The sequence below is a fragment of the Aulonocara stuartgranti genome, assembly GCF_965226115.1.
Source record: "Aulonocara stuartgranti genome assembly, chromosome: 2".
Taxonomy (NCBI): Eukaryota; Metazoa; Chordata; class Actinopteri; order Cichliformes; family Cichlidae; genus Aulonocara; species Aulonocara stuartgranti.
In genome coordinates, this window is record NC_138940.1 from 31,852,936 (window position 1) to 31,871,691 (window position 18,756).

The 18,756-nt window shown below is 42.4% G+C and overlaps 6 protein-coding genes across 33 annotated transcripts in view; all 6 read left to right on the forward strand.

The window, feature by feature from the left end:
• LOC309713957 (protocadherin gamma-C5-like) overlaps positions 1 to 18,756 on the forward strand; it is a 308,827-nt gene that overhangs the window by 231,240 nt on the left and 58,831 nt on the right. The window lies entirely within an intron of this gene.
• LOC309715907 (protocadherin beta-16-like) lies at positions 688 to 3,261 on the forward strand (the record flags this gene model as incomplete). Its single annotated transcript, XM_082549383.1, has 1 exon — positions 688 to 3,261. The coding sequence occupies exon 1, from the start codon at positions 859 to 861 to the stop codon at positions 3,259 to 3,261; it is 2,403 nt and encodes an 800-aa protein (XP_082405509.1). The 5' UTR covers positions 688 to 858.
• Positions 4,050 to 6,863, forward strand: LOC309714188 (protocadherin beta-16-like). The gene has a single exon (XM_082546436.1). The coding sequence runs from the start codon at positions 4,221 to 4,223 to the stop codon at positions 6,624 to 6,626; it is 2,406 nt and encodes an 801-aa protein (XP_082402562.1). The 5' UTR covers positions 4,050 to 4,220; the 3' UTR covers positions 6,627 to 6,863.
• On the forward strand, positions 6,872 to 12,590 carry LOC309715914 (uncharacterized protein; the record flags this gene model as incomplete). Its single annotated transcript, XM_082549395.1, has 2 exons — positions 6,872 to 9,657; positions 10,097 to 12,590. The coding sequence occupies exons 1-2, from the start codon at positions 7,226 to 7,228 to the stop codon at positions 12,588 to 12,590; spliced, it is 4,926 nt and encodes a 1,641-aa protein (XP_082405521.1). The 5' UTR covers positions 6,872 to 7,225.
• Positions 13,149 to 15,564, forward strand: LOC309715919 (protocadherin gamma-A2-like; the record flags this gene model as incomplete). Its single annotated transcript, XM_082549411.1, is given in 2 exon segments — positions 13,149 to 15,506; positions 15,509 to 15,564. Coding segments are annotated over 2 exon segments (2,277 nt in total). The 5' UTR covers positions 13,149 to 13,285.
• On the forward strand, positions 16,102 to 18,529 carry LOC309715923 (protocadherin gamma-A11-like; the record flags this gene model as incomplete). The annotated part of the gene is given in 2 exon segments (XM_082549422.1): positions 16,102 to 18,471; positions 18,474 to 18,529. Coding segments are annotated over 2 exon segments (2,280 nt in total). The 5' UTR covers positions 16,102 to 16,247.

An 18,756-nucleotide genomic window follows, 5' to 3' on the forward strand; every position in this document is an offset into this window, starting at 1 on the left:
TTCATAATTTGAGAAAAGTATTAGAAACCAATTTACATGTTGTAATTTGTGTGCAAAACTAAGCAATATTGCTGTGTTGATCTATATTTACCAGGGTATTCCAAACCCAACTAAGCCATACTTATTTTTCATATTAGTAGTCTTAATATTTTAGGACATTTTAATAGTGTATTGGAATAGTTATTGAAAACGGCATTTTAGGCCTGAAAAAGTCATATCAGTTATAACAAGCTTTCCTGTAAAGATGAGAATGTTACAACACATAAGCCCCATTTCTGTTGCATTTGCTCACCATGTTGTATTCAATCGCTGACAGCGTGTTTATTCTATATCTGTGTACATGAACGTCAATGTCTTCTGTTTTTTGTTTTTGTTTTTTTCGGGAGGGTTCAATCTTGGGGAATTCCCTACACCAACCTTTTTTTCTTGCGATATCTTTAATGCACTTTCAATTGCATTTAACGACATAGAATACCAGTTGACAGTATAAAATCGTTTAACTTTAATATTTTTGAGATCGCTCCAAATGTTTTTTTGGTTTGTTTTTTTTATTCATCTTTTCTCCTGTAGTTTTGTCGTCTGTACTCTGAGGGACGCTGTAGTCTAGCATGTTACTCTGCAAGCGTACGTTGTCAACAGTTCCTCCCCAATCTTACAACCCCAGCGACAGGAGGCACATACTGGATAGAGGACACGACGTTTTAGAGTGGACGGGAAAACATGTCTCGGTTATTGTTTTGTTCTTTGTCGAGGAATATGCATTGACTTTCTGGCGTTCCTTGGGAATAAAGGTTGACGCATTTTATTCAGCAGAAAAAAACGTGTGTTTCTGCCGGTGTCATATTACCGAGGAGAACAATGAAACGGCAAGTACCGTTTTTTGTCTCGTTCCTTTTTGTCAGCTCCGTTTTAGGGCATGTCAGCTACTCCATTAACGAGGAAATGTCAGTGGGTTCCGTAATTGGAAGAATAGCACAAGATTTGGGTTTGGACGTAGAGAAACTAAAATCACGCAAGGCTCGTGTGTTTTTTGGTGATAGCAGAGAATATATTGAGCTAAATAAAGATAGGGGAGTCCTCCTTATCAAAGAAAGAATAGACAGAGAGACGCTCTGTGGTCAGATGATTCCATGTGCTCTACAATTCCAAATTATTTTAGAGAAACCTATTGAATTTTACAGAGTACATGTTGAAATTGTGGATATAAATGATAATGCCCCCCTTTTCGAAAAAGGGGATATTAAATTTAAAATAAGCGAGTCTGCAGTCTTCGGGTCGAAATTTGATTTAGAAAGGGCGGTGGATTTGGATGTGGGAATTAATGGTCTCCAAAACTACATCCTCAAACCGACTGATAATTTTGATCTTAAATTACACAATCAGGCAGACGGCTCCCGAAATGTTGAGATGGTTTTAAAACAGCCTCTTGACAGAGAGAAAAATGAACATTTATCTTTAGTGTTGACGGCCGTAGATGGAGGAGAACCTCAGCTGTCAGGGACAATGCAGATTCAGATCACGGTGTTAGATGTTAATGATAATGCACCCGTTTTCACGAAGTCGGTATACAAAGCTAATGTCGCAGAAAATTCACCAAGAGGCACAGTTGTAACCATAGTCAGTGCATCAGATGCGGATTACGGATCAAATGGACGAATAACGTATTCGATCAGAAATACTTTAGACGATGTCAGACAGTTGTTTGAGGTAAATGAACACACGGGCGAGGTTAGATTAACAGGAAATATTGACTACGAAAAGTCAAACAATTATCGGATAAATGTGCGTGCAAGTGATGACGGAGGACTAACGGACACATGCAAAGTAATAGTTGACGTTATAGATGTGAACGATAATCACCCCATTGTTAACATAATGTCTGAAACAAATGTTATATCTGAAGATATCAAAAGCAACACTGTAGTGACAATAATTAATATTCAAGACATAGACGACAGCGAGAATGGCAAAGTCAGCTGCACAATAAATGAAAATATTCCGTTCATATTACAATCAACGGAAAATAATTTCTATACCTTAGTAACAGACAGTGATTTAGACAGAGAGAGAGCCTCTGAGTATAACATCACTGTGACCTGCTCTGATGAGGGAGTGCCCTCCCTCTCCAGCAGCGTCACTCTCACCTTACAGATCTCAGACGTTAATGATAACACACCTGTCTTTGAGAGAAGCTCATATGAGGCCTACATTGTAGAAAACAACACACCGGGCCTCTCTATATTCACAGTCAAAGCCACCGACGCTGACTGGAACCAGAATGCCCGTGTTTCTTACATACTGGAAGACTCCTCCGTTAACGGAGTGCCAGTCTCCTCATATGTGTCCGTTAGTGCAGATAGTGGAGTCATCCATGCAGTGCGCTCTTTTGACTACGAGCAGATCAAAGACTTCCACTTCCGCGTAAAAGTGCAGGATGGAGGCTCTCCTCCACTCAGCAGCAACGTGACTGTGAAAATAATGATCCAAGACCAGAACGACAACCCCCCTCAGGTTCTGTACCCAGTCCAGACTGGTGGCTCTCTGGTGGCTGAAATGGTGCCTCGTTCAGCAGATGTGGGCTATCTGGTGACTAAAGTGGTGGCTGTTGATGTGGACTCTGGACAGAATGCCTGGCTCTCCTATAAACTGCAGAAAGCCACAGACAGGGCGCTGTTTGAAGTGGGCTTACAGAATGGAGAAATCAGAACTATCCGCCAAGTCACTGATAAAGATGCTGTCAAACAAAGACTGACTGTTATAGTGGAGGACAACGGGCAGCCCTCTCGTTCAGCTACAGTCATCGTTAACGTGGCGGTGGCGGACAGCTTCCCTGAAATGCTGTCGGAGTTCACTGAGTTGACCCACGACAAGGAGTACAATGACAACCTGACTTTTTACTTAGTCTTGGCTCTGGCTGTAGTTTCCTTCCTCTTCATCACGTGTTTATTGGTTATTATATCAGTCAAAATCTACAGGTGGAGACAGTCTCGCATCCTGTATCACTCCAACTTGCCTGTCATTCCATATTATCCACCACGTTACTCAGACACTTTGGGGACAGGAACTCTGCCACATGTGTACAATTACGAGGTGTGCAGGACGACTGACTCCAGAAAGAGTGACTGTAAGTTCGGCAGAGCTGGTAGTCAGAACGTGCTGATAATGGACCCCAGTTCTACAGGAACGATGCAGCGGATACAGAGTGAAAAGAGCATCCTGGATGAACCAGACTCTCCTCTAGAGGTTAGCATTTCTGAATAATACGTTTCTGAATAATCGTTATGTTGCACACTAAAGTGGTTGGAAAGATAAACCTACACTTGTATTTTCTCCCATTATCTTCTTTCAATCATTTTAGCCATTTCATAATTTGAGAAAAGTATTAGAAACCAATTTACATGTTGTAATTTGTGTGCAAAACTAAGCAATATTGCTGTGTTGATCTATATTTACCAGGGTATTCCAAACCCAACTAAGCCATACTTATTTTTCATATTAGTAGTCTTAATATTTTAGGACATTTTAATAGTGTATTGGAATAGTTATTGAAAACGGCATTTTAGGCCTGAAAAAGTCATATCAGTTATAACAAGCTTTCCTGTAAAGATGAGAATGTTACAACACATAAGCCCCATTTCTGTTGCATTTGCTCACCATGTTGTATTCAATCGCTGACAGCGTGTTTATTCTATATCTGTGTACATGAACGTCAATGTCTTCTGTTTTTTGTTTTTGTTTTTTTCGGGAGGGTTCAATCTTGGGGAATTCCCTACACCAACCTTTTTTTCTTGCGATATCTTTAATGCACTTTCAATTGCATTTAACGACATAGAATACCAGTTGACAGTATAAAATCGTTTAACTTTAATATTTTTGAGATCGCTCCAAATGTTTTTTTGGTTTGTTTTTTTTATTCATCTTTTCTCCTGTAGTTTTGTCGTCTGTACTCTGAGGGACGCTGTAGTCTAGCATGTTACTCTGCAAGCGTACGTTGTCAACAGTTCCTCCCCAATCTTACAACCCCAGCGACAGGAGGCACATACTGGATAGAGGACACGACGTTTTAGAGTGGACGGGAAAACATGTCTCGGTTATTGTTTTGTTCTTTGTCGAGGAATATGCATTGACTTTCTGGCGTTCCTTGGGAATAAAGGTTGACGCATTTTATTCAGCAGAAAAAAACGTGTGTTTCTGCCGGTGTCATATTACCGAGGAGAACAATGAAACGGCAAGTACCGTTTTTTGTCTCGTTCCTTTTTGTCAGCTCCGTTTTAGGGCATGTCAGCTACTCCATTAACGAGGAAATGTCAGTGGGTTCCGTAATTGGAAGAATAGCACAAGATTTGGGTTTGGACGTAGAGAAACTAAAATCACGCAAGGCTCGTGTGTTTTTTGGTGATAGCAGAGAATATATTGAGCTAAATAAAGATAGGGGAGTCCTCCTTATCAAAGAAAGAATAGACAGAGAGACGCTCTGTGGTCAGATGATTCCATGTGCTCTACAATTCCAAATTATTTTAGAGAAACCTATTGAATTTTACAGAGTACATGTTGAAATTGTGGATATAAATGATAATGCCCCCCTTTTCGAAAAAGGGGATATTAAATTTAAAATAAGCGAGTCTGCAGTCTTCGGGTCGAAATTTGATTTAGAAAGGGCGGTGGATTTGGATGTGGGAATTAATGGTCTCCAAAACTACATCCTCAAACCGACTGATAATTTTGATCTTAAATTACACAATCAGGCAGACGGCTCCCGAAATGTTGAGATGGTTTTAAAACAGCCTCTTGACAGAGAGAAAAATGAACATTTATCTTTAGTGTTGACGGCCGTAGATGGAGGAGAACCTCAGCTGTCAGGGACAATGCAGATTCAGATCACGGTGTTAGATGTTAATGATAATGCACCCGTTTTCACGAAGTCGGTATACAAAGCTAATGTCGCAGAAAATTCACCAAGAGGCACAGTTGTAACCATAGTCAGTGCATCAGATGCGGATTACGGATCAAATGGACGAATAACGTATTCGATCAGAAATACTTTAGACGATGTCAGACAGTTGTTTGAGGTAAATGAACACACGGGCGAGGTTAGATTAACAGGAAATATTGACTACGAAAAGTCAAACAATTATCGGATAAATGTGCGTGCAAGTGATGACGGAGGACTAACGGACACATGCAAAGTAATAGTTGACGTTATAGATGTGAACGATAATCACCCCATTGTTAACATAATGTCTGAAACAAATGTTATATCTGAAGATATCAAAAGCAACACTGTAGTGACAATAATTAATATTCAAGACATAGACGACAGCGAGAATGGCAAAGTCAGCTGCACAATAAATGAAAATATTCCGTTCATATTACAATCAACGGAAAATAATTTCTATACCTTAGTAACAGACAGTGATTTAGACAGAGAGAGAGCCTCTGAGTATAACATCACTGTGACCTGCTCTGATGAGGGAGTGCCCTCCCTCTCCAGCAGCGTCACTCTCACCTTACAGATCTCAGACGTTAATGATAACACACCTGTCTTTGAGAGAAGCTCATATGAGGCCTACATTGTAGAAAACAACACACCGGGCCTCTCTATATTCACAGTCAAAGCCACCGACGCTGACTGGAACCAGAATGCCCGTGTTTCTTACATACTGGAAGACTCCTCCGTTAACGGAGTGCCAGTCTCCTCATATGTGTCCGTTAGTGCAGATAGTGGAGTCATCCATGCAGTGCGCTCTTTTGACTACGAGCAGATCAAAGACTTCCACTTCCGCGTAAAAGTGCAGGATGGAGGCTCTCCTCCACTCAGCAGCAACGTGACTGTGAAAATAATGATCCAAGACCAGAACGACAACCCCCCTCAGGTTCTGTACCCAGTCCAGACTGGTGGCTCTCTGGTGGCTGAAATGGTGCCTCGTTCAGCAGATGTGGGCTATCTGGTGACTAAAGTGGTGGCTGTTGATGTGGACTCTGGACAGAATGCCTGGCTCTCCTATAAACTGCAGAAAGCCACAGACAGGGCGCTGTTTGAAGTGGGCTTACAGAATGGAGAAATCAGAACTATCCGCCAAGTCACTGATAAAGATGCTGTCAAACAAAGACTGACTGTTATAGTGGAGGACAACGGGCAGCCCTCTCGTTCAGCTACAGTCATTGTTAACGTGGCGGTGGCGGACAGCTTCCCTGAAGTGCTGTCGGAGTTCACTGAGTTGACACACGACAAGGATTACAATGACAACCTGACTTTTTACTTAGTCTTGGCTCTGGCTGTAGTTTCCTTCCTCTTCATCACGTGTTTAGTGGTTATTATATCAGTCAAAATCTACAGGTGGAGACAGTCTCGCATCCTGTATCACTCCAACCTGCCTGTCATTCCATATTATCCACCTCGATACTCAGACACTTTGGGGACAGGGACTCTTCCACATGTGTACAATTACGAGGTGTGCAGGACGACTGACTCCAGAAAGAGTGACTGTAAGTTCGGCAGAGCTGGTAGTCAGAACGTGCTAATAATGGACCCCAGTTCTACAGGAACGATGCAGCGGATACAGAGTGAAAAGAGCATCCTGGATGAACCAGACTCTCCTCTAGAGGTTAGACTCTTTAAATTCTGATAAACCTATACAATACTATTCCCCGCTGTTTTTACTACCTGTCCAAGTAATTTCAGTACCTTGGATAGCGAAGGGATTATCGCTTTTATTATTGTGTATCTTTTTTTCCCTAATCCTTGTCCTATTTTGCTTACACTTCAGTTGAGTAGTTTCGTATTGAATTAATATTTTATCAATAAGGGAACTCGTTGTCTAATTTAGTATTATCTTATTTGTAATTAAAACGGAATCATTAATGTGTTTTGTCTGGTATTTTCGCTAAAATTTATAGGTGTAGTGTTAGAGAGACTTTTAAATCCTGAAAATTGCACTTTCGAGTTTTGAACTCAGTGGGCCGCTGTTGACCAGCGTCAGCATTTTTTTAAATTATTTGAAACACGGCACATCCTCCGTCCTCTCAAAGAGCGAAGGACTCGTGTGCATGCGGAATACACTGTAGTGCATAAGGTAGAAGGCACGAATAATCTTCATGGAATAACCATATCGTTGGATTTTAATTCATCAAAACTTAGCTGTACATTTAATTTTTGCTCTGTAACGCGGATTGCGAAACAAAGAGAGAACATTAGTTCTGTTCGACGGATGTGCTTAACAGAACAATGAAAGGGCAAGTACTGTTGTTTTTCTTGGTCGTCTTTCCTCGTTTTGTGTTCGGCCAGGTCAGCTACTCTATCCCCGAGGAAATGGCGAAAGGCTCTTTAGTCGGTTATATAGCTCAGGATTTGGGTTTAGATGTTAAACGATTACAAGCCGGCAGAGCTCGTATCCACACCGGAGACAATGCAGAGTATCTTCAGCTTAACAAGGAAAAGGGACTACTCGTCATCAAAGAAAAAATAGACCGCGAGGCTCTCTGTGGCCAGACGACGCCTTGTGCTTTACATTTTCAAATTGCTTTAGAAAATCCAATAGAAATATTTCCCGTCACTGTAGTAATCACAGACATTAATGACAACGCTCCCGTATTTGAAAGGGAAGAGAGGCGCTTTGAAATCAGCGAGTCTGCAGTCGTCGGTTCTAAATTCATGCTAGAAAAAGCAATAGATCCAGATATAGGATTAAATGGTCTTCAGAGCTATACATTGAAGCCCAACGACAATTTTATACTTAAAATGAACAGTCAGTCTGATGGTGGTAAAAAGGTCGAGATGATTTTACAGAAGCCTCTAGACAGAGAGAAGCAGGAGTATGCATCATTGCTGTTAACAGCTGTTGATGGAGGAGAGCCTCAAAGGTCTGGGACTATGCAGATTCATATTACAGTGTTAGACGTTAATGATAACGCCCCTGTTTTTACACAAACCGTTTACAAAGCTGAAATCAAAGAGAACTCAGTCAACGGGACAGTCATTACCAAAGTGAGCGCCTCCGATGCAGATAAAGGCTCTAATGGGGAGGTTAGCTACGTAATTGGAAATAGCATGAGGGGCCTTTCAAATGTATTCGTCATTACGGAAGACGGGCATCTTGTACTAAATGCCCCTCTTGATTATGAAAAAGCCCAAAAGTATGAGATTTACGTAGAGGCAGTGGACAGAGGAGGACTGTCTGATTCGAGCAAAGTCATTATTGATGTAGGAGACATTAATGACAACAGTCCAGTTATAAAAATAATATCGTCGTCAATTTCAATAGGAGAAAATTCGCCTTCGGGCACAGTGGTAGCTGTAATGAGTGTTAATGATCCTGATTCCGACGTAAATGGTAAAGTCGGGTGTACGATTAATAAAAACACACCATTTGCAATTACTTCTACATCCAGTAATTTTTACAGCATCATAACAGACAGTGATTTAGACAGAGAGAGAGCCTCTGAGTATAACATCACTGTGACCTGCTCTGATGAGGGAGTGCCCTCCCTCTCCAGCAGCGTCACTCTCACCTTACAGATCTCAGACGTCAATGATAACGCACCTGTTTTTGAGAGGAGCTCATATGAGGCCTACATTGTAGAAAACAATACACCAGGTCTCTCTATATTCACAGTCAAAGCCACAGACGCTGACTGGAACCAGAATGCCCGTGTTTCTTACATACTGGAGGACTCCTCCGTTAACGGAGTGCCAGTCTCCTCATATGTGTCCGTTAGTGCTGATAGTGGAGTCATCCATGCAGTGCGCTCTTTTGACTACGAGCAGATCAAAGATTTCCACTTCCGCGTAAGAGCACAGGATGGAGGCTCTCCTCCACTCAGCAGCAACGTGACTGTGAAAATAATGATCCAGGACCAGAACGACAACCCCCCTCAGGTTCTGTACCCAGTCCAGACTGGTGGCTCTCTGGTGGCTGAAATGGTGCCTCGTTCAGCAGATGTGGGCTATCTGGTGACTAAAGTGGTGGCTGTTGATGTGGACTCTGGACAGAATGCCTGGCTCTCCTATAAACTGCAGAAAGCCACAGACAGGGCGCTGTTTGAAGTGGGCTTACAGAATGGAGAAATCAGAACTATCCGCCAAGTCACTGATAAAGATGCTGTCAAACAAAGACTGACTGTTATAGTGGAGGACAACGGGCAGCCCTCTCGTTCTGCTACAGTCGTTGTTAACGTGGCGGTGGCGGACAGCTTCCCTGAAGTGCTGTCGGAGTTCACTGAGTTGACCCACGACAAGGAGTACAATAACAACCTGACTTTTTACTTAGTCTTGGCTCTGGCTGTAGTTTCCTTCCTCTTCATCACGTGTTTAGTGGTTATTATATCAGTCAAAATCTACAGGTGGAGACAGTCTCGCATCCTGTATCACTCCAACCTGCCTGTCATTCCATATTATCCACCACGTTACTCAGACACTTTGGGCACAGGGACTCTGCCACATGTGTACAATTACGAGGTGTGCAGGACGACTGACTCCAGAAAGAGTGACTGTAAGTTCGGCAGAGCTGGTAGTCAGAACGTGCTGATAATGGATCCTAGTTCTACAGGAACGATGCAGCGGATACAGAGTGAAAAGAGCATCCTGGATGAACCAGACTCTCCTCTAGAGGTTAGAATTAATATTACATCACAAACGGCGCAATATAACTTGTTATTTTCGTTAGTCTTTTTTTCAGCACCTTGGAGAGCAACATGTATAAGTATATCATTTAGTTTACGTATTTAACATGATTTTAGGCTCGTTTTCAACTTTTGTGGGATTTGTCTTTTATTTTAGACAGTTTTTATAAAACAAAAATGTTATACACAACGTTTAAAATTGAGTGACTTTCTGGGTATTCACGCTTTTGTTATGTGTCATCATTTCTCCTGCAATTTTGCTTTTTGAACTCAATGGGCCGCTGTTGCCTTCTTTGTTGCAGTTGTGGTATATTTTCTGCTGAGCCGCCTCTCCTTTTCGGTGTATTAGAGAGAAACGGCAGGACCGACCGCATTGTCTTCGTTTGTCAGGCGGATATGCACAAAGGCGACACAAATTGTCACAATTTTCCTTCCGTTCTGAGGATTGTTTTTCTTCGTATTAATTGTGATTGTCTGTCTGCCATCCAAAGGGATTTTTAAGAATTTTTCTTTTAATTTTAACGACCCACATACACAAAATGAGACGGCAAGTACAGCTGTTTATTTTACTTCTGGTTGTTTGTGATGCTTTCGGGCAGGTCAGTTACTCTGTTCCGGAGGAAATGGCGAAAGGTACCTTAGTTGGAAATATAGCTCAGGATTTAGGCTTAGATGTTAAAAGGCTAAAGCTGGGCAACGCTCGTGTTTATTCCGGTGATAGCAGAGAATACGTCGAGTTAAACGCCGAGAGAGGAGTCCTTCTAATCAGAGAGCGAATAGACAGAGAGGCGTTATGCGCTGACACGACGCCGTGCGCTGTGCATTTTCAGATTGTGTTAGAAAATCCTATGGAGTTTTACAGTGTTACAGTTGAAATAACAGATATTAATGATAATCCGCCAACGTTTGAAAAAAATGAAATTAAATTCATCATTAGTGAGTCTGCTGTTGTTGGGGCTAAATTTGATTTAGAAAGAGCTGTAGATTTGGATGTGGGTATAAACACTCTCCAAAGTTATGTCCTCAAACCAAGCGATAATTTTATGCTTAAATTGCACAACCAAGCTGACGGTACAAAAAATGTTGAAATGGTCTTACAAAAGCCCTTGGACAGAGAGAAAAATGATTTTATTGCGTTAGTGTTGACCGCTGTAGATGGAGGAGAGCCACAGATGTCAGGAACAATGCAGATTTTTATTTCAGTGTTAGACGTCAATGACAACGCACCCGTTTTTACGCAGCAGGTATACAAAGGCACTGTATCCGAAAATGCTACAAAAGGCACAACTGTGACTTCTGTTCGTGCTTCAGATGCTGATCATGGATTGAATGGCAAAATAACATATTCAATCACAAATACTTTGGATGACGTCAGACATATGTTTGAAATAAACGATGAAAACGGTGAAGTTAAATTGATTGGGCGGTTGGATTATGAAAAGAAAAGACATTTCCAAATCAATGTACGGGCAAGGGATAACGGAGGACTCACTGATTCTTGCAAAGTTATTGTCGATGTCGTTGATATAAATGACAATGAACCAACGATTAAAATTATGTCTAAATCAACAATTATATCAGAGAGTGCAAAGCCCAACACAGTTGTTACAATGATTAACATTCAAGACCCAGACTCAGATGAATATGGTAAAGTTCAATGTTTTATAAGTGATAATATTCCTTTCGTGTTGAAATCCACATCTAATAATTTCTATACCTTAGTAACAGACAGTGATTTAGACAGAGAGAGAGCCTCTGAGTATAACATCACTGTGACCTGCTCTGATGAGGGAGTGCCCTCCCTCTCCAGCAGCGTCACTCTCACCTTACAGATCTCAGACATTAATGATAACGCACCTGTCTTTGAGAGGAGCTCATATGAGGCCTACATTGTAGAAAACAATACACCAAGTCTCTCTATATTCACAGTCAAAGCAACAGACGCTGACTGGAACCAGAACGCCCGTGTTTCTTACATACTGGAGGACTCCTCCGTTAACGGAGTGCCAGTCTCCTCGTATGTGTCCGTTAGTGCTGATAGTGGAGTCATCCATGCAGTGCGCTCTTTTGACTACGAGCAGATCAAAGATTTCCACTTCCGCGTAAGAGCGCAGGATGGAGGCTCTCCTCCACTCAGCAGCAACGTGACTGTGAAAATAATGATCCAAGACCAGAACGACAACCCCCCTCAGGTTCTGTACCCAGTTCAGACTGGTGGATCTCTGGTGGCCGAAATGGTGCCTCGTTCAGCAGATGTGGGCTATCTGGTGACTAAAGTGGTGGCTGTTGATGTGGACTCTGGACAGAATGCCTGGCTCTCCTATAAACTGCAGAAAGCCACAGACAGGGCGCTGTTTGAAGTGGGCTTACAGAATGGAGAAATCAGAACTATCCGCCAAGTCACTGATAAAGATGCTGTCAAACAAAGACTGACTGTTATAGTGGAGGACAACGGACAGCCCTCTCGTTCTGCTACAGTCGTTGTTAACGTGGCGGTGGCGGACAGCTTCCCTGAAGTGCTGTCGGAGTTCACTGAGTTGACCCACGACAAGGAGTACAATGACAACCTGACTTTTTACTTAGTCTTGGCTCTGGCTGTAGTTTCCTTCCTCTTCATCACGTGTTTAGTGGTTATTATATCAGTCAAAATCTACAGGTGGAGACAGTCTCGCATCCTGTATCACTCCAACCTGCCTGTCATTCCATATTATCCACCACGTTACTCAGACACTTTGGGCACAGGGACTCTGCCACATGTGTACAACTACGAGGTGTGCAGGACGACTGACTCCAGAAAGAGTGACTGTAAGTTCGGCAGAGCTGGTAGTCAGAACGTGCTGATAATGGACCCCAGTTCTACAGGAACGATGCAGCGGATACAGAGTGAAAAGAGCATCCTGGATGAACCAGACTCTCCTCTGGAGGTTGGTTATTTTAGTTTCATTTCCGTAGCAAATGCAGGCCCGTTTTAATATGTAACGTGGTTGTGATTCTTTTTCCGTCTTCAGTCAGAACCATGGATAGAGATTACCTTTGTAACTTATTTCATAGATTTAACCTAAGGAGATTTTCGTTTTCATTTAAATTGTTTGTTGTTGTTTTTTATTTTGTTTGTTTGTTTTTAATGTCCAGCCTTTATATTGTTTCTAGTTCTCGGTATTGATTGTAATTTCAGGTATACAGAGTTTTATTGATGGAAACATATTATTCTCGCCTATTCTCACTCTAGGTTCAAAACATCTTTCAGTATTTGAAAACATTCTCATTTCTATCTCAATCACCTGTTCAAAATAGGCTCGCTCATTGCTCTTTTTTATTTAATGGAGATGGATTTCCTCATTCTAAGTTTTTTTTTTTATCGTATTAAAATCAGTCCTTATACAGCAATTTCATTTCTACCTAAACATTACTCTTCAGTTTTCATGAGTAATTCTTATGTATTTTTTACTTTGAACTCAGAGGGACGCTGTTGACCAGGATGTATCAGTTCGTCGCTGATGTGTAGTAGTACCTCCCATCATCTCCTTCTATTTTGTCGAGAAGCACAGCTCAGAGATTCAATAAAAAACCGTTTGTGGGAATGTAACCGAACGCAGATACATAAACCTTGGGCTTTCTGTTACGGATTTCTGTTCAGTTAACGTGAATCGGGACAAAGGGTCTACATATGGATATTTTGATGATGGCAGGAGTAACAGCGAGACGGCAAGTACTATTGTTCATTTCGGTCCTCTCCCTCAGTGCAGCTGTCGGACAGGTCAGCTACTCTATTCCTGAGGAAATGGCGAAAGGCTCTTTCGTTGGTAACATAGCTCAGGATTTAGGTTTAGACATCCAAAGACTGAAATCCGGCAGGGCTCGGGTTTTTACTCGAGACAACACAGCTTACATCGAGCTAAACAGCGAAAGGGGAATTCTCCTACTTAAAGAAAGGATAGACAGGGAGGCGCTGTGTGGACAAATGACGCCTTGCGCTTTACATTTTCAGATTTTATTAGAAAATCCGATGGAATTTTATAGTGTCACTGTTGAAATCACAGATATAAATGACAATCCTCCGACTTTCATCACGAACGAGGCACATTTTAATATAAGCGAATCTGCGCTGAGTGGCACAGCATTCGTTTTAGATCGGGCGACCGATCTTGATGTGGGCGAAAATAGTTTAAAAGCATATGCTCTTAAACCAAGTGATATATTTTCTCTGAAAATAAATAATCAGGGACAGGGTAGTAAAAACGTGGAGATGGTTCTGAATGCACCGCTGGACAGAGAGAAAAATGAACACCTACGTTTGGTTCTGACGGCGGTGGATGGTGGCGAGCCGCGGATGACGGGAACGATGCAGATTCACATTAATGTTTTAGACGCTAATGACAATGCTCCCGTTTTTACACAGCCCGTTTATAAAGCATTTATAAAGGAAAATGCACCAGTCGGAACTGTTGTAGGGACAGTTACTGCAACTGATGCAGATGACGGGTCTAATGGTAGAATAACTTATTCAATTTCAGCTATGCTAGATCATGCCTATGGTATTTTTGAAATCAATAAAAGAAGCGGTGAAGTCACTTTGATTGGAAAGGTTGACTATGAGAAAACCAGAACTTTTCAGATTAATATTCGAGCGAGTGATGACGGAGGTTTAAGTGGTTCATGCAAATTAATAGCTGATGTAATAGACACGAATGACAACCGCCCCGACATTCATATCATGTCTAAATCAAATGTTATATCAGAAGATGCGAAGCCTAACACCGTAGTAACAATGATAAATGTAGAAGATGCAGATTCATCTGAAAATGGAAAAGTGCAATGCGACATCAATGACAGTAATAGTTTCATATTGAAGTCAGTTTCAGAAAAATTCTATAGTTTGATGACAGACAGTGATTTAGACAGAGAGAGAGCCTCTGAGTATAACATCACTGTGACCTGCTCTGATGAGGGAGTGCCCTCCCTCTCCAGCAGTGTCACTCTCACCTTACAGATCTCAGACGTTAATGATAACGCACCTGTCTTTCAGAGGAGCTCATATGAGGCCTACATTGTAGAAAACAACACACCAGGTCTCTCTATATTCACAGTCAAAGCCACAGACGCTGACTGGAACCAGAATGCCCGTGTTTCTTACATACTGGAGGACTCCTCCGTTAACGGAGTGCCAGTCTCCTCATATGTGTCCGTTAGTGCTGATAGTGGAGTCATCCATGCAGTGCGCTCTTTTGACTACGAGCAGATCAAAGATTTCCACTTCCGCGTAAGAGCGCAGGATGGAGGCTCTCCTCCACTCAGCAGCAACGTGACTGTGAAAGTAATGATCCGGGACCAGAACGACAACCCCCCTCAGGTTCTGTACCCAGTCCAGACTGGTGGCTCTCTGGTGGCTGAAATGGTGCCTCGTTCAGCAGATGTGGGTTATCTGGTGACGAAAGTGGTGGCTGTTGATGTGGACTCTGGACAGAATGCCTGGCTCTCCTATAAACTGCAGAAAGCCACAGACAGGGCGCTGTTTGAAGTGGGCTTACAGAATGGAGAAATCAGAACTATCCGCCAAGTCACTGATAAAGATGCTGTCAAACAAAGACTGACTGTTATAGTGGAGGACAACGGGCAGCCCTCTCGTTCTGCTACAGTTGTTGTTAATGTGGCGGTGGCGGACAGCTTCCCTGAAGTGCTGTCGGAGTTCACTGAGTTGACCCACGACAAGGAGTACAATGACAACCTGACTTTTTACTTAGTCTTGGCTCTGGCTGTAGTTTCCTTCCTCTTCATCACGTGTTTAGTGGTTATTATATCAGTCAAAATCTACAGGTGGAGACAGTCTCGCATCCTGTATCACTCCAACCTGCCTGTCATTCCATATTATCCACCACGTTACTCAGACACTTTGGGGACAGGGACTCTGCCACATGTGTACAATTACGAGGTGTGCAGGACGACTGACTCCAGAAAGAGTGACTGTAAGTTCGGCAGAGCTGGTAGTCAGAACGTGCTGATAATGGACCCCAGTTCTACAGGAACAATGCAGCGGATACAGAGTGAAAAGAGCATCCTGGATGAACCAGACTCTCCTCTGGAGGTTAGAATTTTCCAACCATTCAAAATTAATGTTAAGAAGTTAATGCTTGACATCTTATTTTCAGCACCTCGGACAGCGACATGATCTTTTTTTCATAAAATAATTTACATTTCAAATTATTTAAATGATTATTTCATGCAACCAATACAGCTCGGGGAATTCCCTTCACACAATCATGTATTTCAAATATCTGAATTACTGTGAGTAATATTTTTGAAACGTAAACTCTTTGAATGCTTCCCATATACTAAACGATTAGTTTTCATCTTTAGTATATACATATGATATTTCATGTTGAACATTTAAAATGCAATGATAGTTCATGAACTCAAAGTGCCGCTGTTGCCCAGTCTGTGTCAGATTTAACGCAGACATTTGTACCTCCCATCATGGCTTTATTTTAGAGAGAGAAAGAGGGAGAAGCAGCCCTCGTTGTCTACAGTTTACTGGACACAGGACGTCATATCTCTTCTATATTTTGGGAATATGATTTAAAATCAGCTTTAACCTCTTCATTTGGGATAAAAAAAAATCATCGCATCCATACATGCTTGTCATCGGGATATCGTCAGAGAGAACAATGGGAGGGCAAGTACTGTTGTTTTTCTCGGTCTTCTCTCTCAGCTCGGTACTCGGACAGGTCAGCTACTCTATTCCTGAAGAAATGTCGAAAGGCTCTCTAATTGGAAACATGGCAAAAGATTTCGGCTTAGATGTTAGACGATTAAAATCGGGTAAAGCTCGTATTTTCTCCCCTGACACCGATGATTATATTGAGCTGAATAACGATAGAGGAGTCCTCCTCATCAAGAATAGGATCGACAGAGAGGCGCTCTGTGGGCAAACAACGCCTTGCGCTTTGCATTTTCAAATTATACTAGAAAATCCAATGGAATTTTACAGTGTGACAGTTGAGATAACAGATATTAACGATAACCCGCCGTCCTTTGAAAAGAATGACGTCAAATTTAAAATTAGCGAATCCGCCCTCCGTGGGGCTAAATTCATTTTAGATCGTGCTGTCGACCCTGATGTAGGCTTAAATGGACTGCAAACCTATGAACTTGAACCGTCAGAGAATTTTGTGGTTAAATTGCATGACCAAGCAGATGAGACAAAAAACGTTGAAATGATCTTAGACAAACCGCTTGACAGGGAAAAACATGAATATTTGTCTCTGATACTGACGGCGCTGGATGGGGGAGAGCCGCAGATGACAGGAACAATGCAGATTCTAATCACTGTTTTAGATGCTAATGACAATTCTCCTGTCTTTACGCAGCCAATTTATAAAGCTTCGATAAGAGAAAATTCGGCAGTCGGAACTACTGTAATGAGAGTTACAGCAACAGATGCGGATCATGGGTCTAACGGTAGAATAACTTATTCAATTTCCAGTATATTAGACAATGCCCGTGGTTTATTTGAAGTAAACGGTGAAAGTGGTGAAATTCGGCTTATAGGAAATGTTGACTATGAAAAAGCTCGAACATTTCAGATAAACATTCGTGCAAGTGATGACGGAGGACTAGTTGACTCGTGTAAAGTGAAGATTGACGTGACTGATATGAATGACAATAAACCTGATATTCATATCATGTCTAAATCGAATGTAATAACAGAAGACGCAAAGCCCGGTACTACGGTCACAATGATTCATGCTAAGGATGCAGATTCAGGTGAAAATGGAAAGGTCCAGTGCACAATGAATGAAAATATTCCTTTTGTGATGAAGTCTACAACCAGTGATTTCTATAGTTTGATGACAGACAGTGATTTAGACAGAGAGAGAGCCTCTGAGTATAACATCACCGTGACCTGCTCTGATGAGGGAGTGCCCTCCCTCTCCAGCAGCGTCACTCTCACCTTACAGATCTCAGACGTTAATGATAACGCACCTGTCTTTGAGAGGAGCTCATATGAGGCCTACATTGTAGAAAACAACACACCAGGTCTCTCTATATTCACAGTCAAAGCCACAGACGCTGACTGGAACCAGAATGCCCGTGTTTCTTACATACTGGAGGACTCCTCCGTTAACGGAGTGCCAGTCTCCTCATATGTGTCCGTTAGTGCTGATAGTGGAGTCATCCATGCAGTGCGCTCTTTTGACTACGAGCAGATCAAAGATTTCCACTTCCGCGTAAGAGCGCAGGATGGAGGCTCTCCTCCACTCAGCAGCAACGTGACTGTGAAAGTAATGATCCGGGACCAGAACGACAACCCCCCTCAGGTTCTGTACCCAGTCCAGACTGGTGGCTCTCTGGTGGCTGAAATGGTGCCTCGTTCAGCAGATGTGGGCTATCTGGTGACTAAAGTGGTGGCTGTTGATGTGGACTCTGGACAGAATGCCTGGCTCTCCTATAAACTGCAGAAAGCCACAGACAGGGCGCTGTTTGAAGTGGGCTTACAGAATGGAGAAATCAGAACTATCCGCCAAGTCACTGATAAAGATGCTGTCAAACAAAGACTGACTGTTATAGTGGAGGACAACGGGCAGCCCTCTCGTTCAGCTACAGTCGTTGTTAACGTGGCGGTGGCGGACAGCTTCCCTGAAGTGCTGTCGGAGTTCACTGAGTTGACACACGACAAGGAGTACAATGACAACCTGACTTTTTACTTAGTCTTGGCTCTGGCTGTAGTTTCCTTCCTCTTCATCACGTGTTTAGTGGTTATTATATCAGTCAAAATCTACAGGTGGAGACAGTCTCGCATCCTGTATCACTCCAACCTCCCTGTCATTCCATATTATCCACCACGTTACTCAGACACTTTGGGGACAGGGACTCTGCCACATGTGTACAATTACGAGGTGTGCAGGACGACTGACTCCAGAAAGAGTGACTGTAAGTTCGGCAGAGCTGGTAGTCAGAACGTGCTGATAATGGACCCCAGTTCTACAGGAACGATGCAGCGGATACAGAGTGAAAAGAGCATCCTGGATGAACCAGACTCTCCTCTAGAGGTTAGAATTATTATTACAATACTTTATATAATGTCCAGTACCTTGGACAGAGACACAACATCCGTCTGTCTGTCTGTCTGTCTGTCTATCT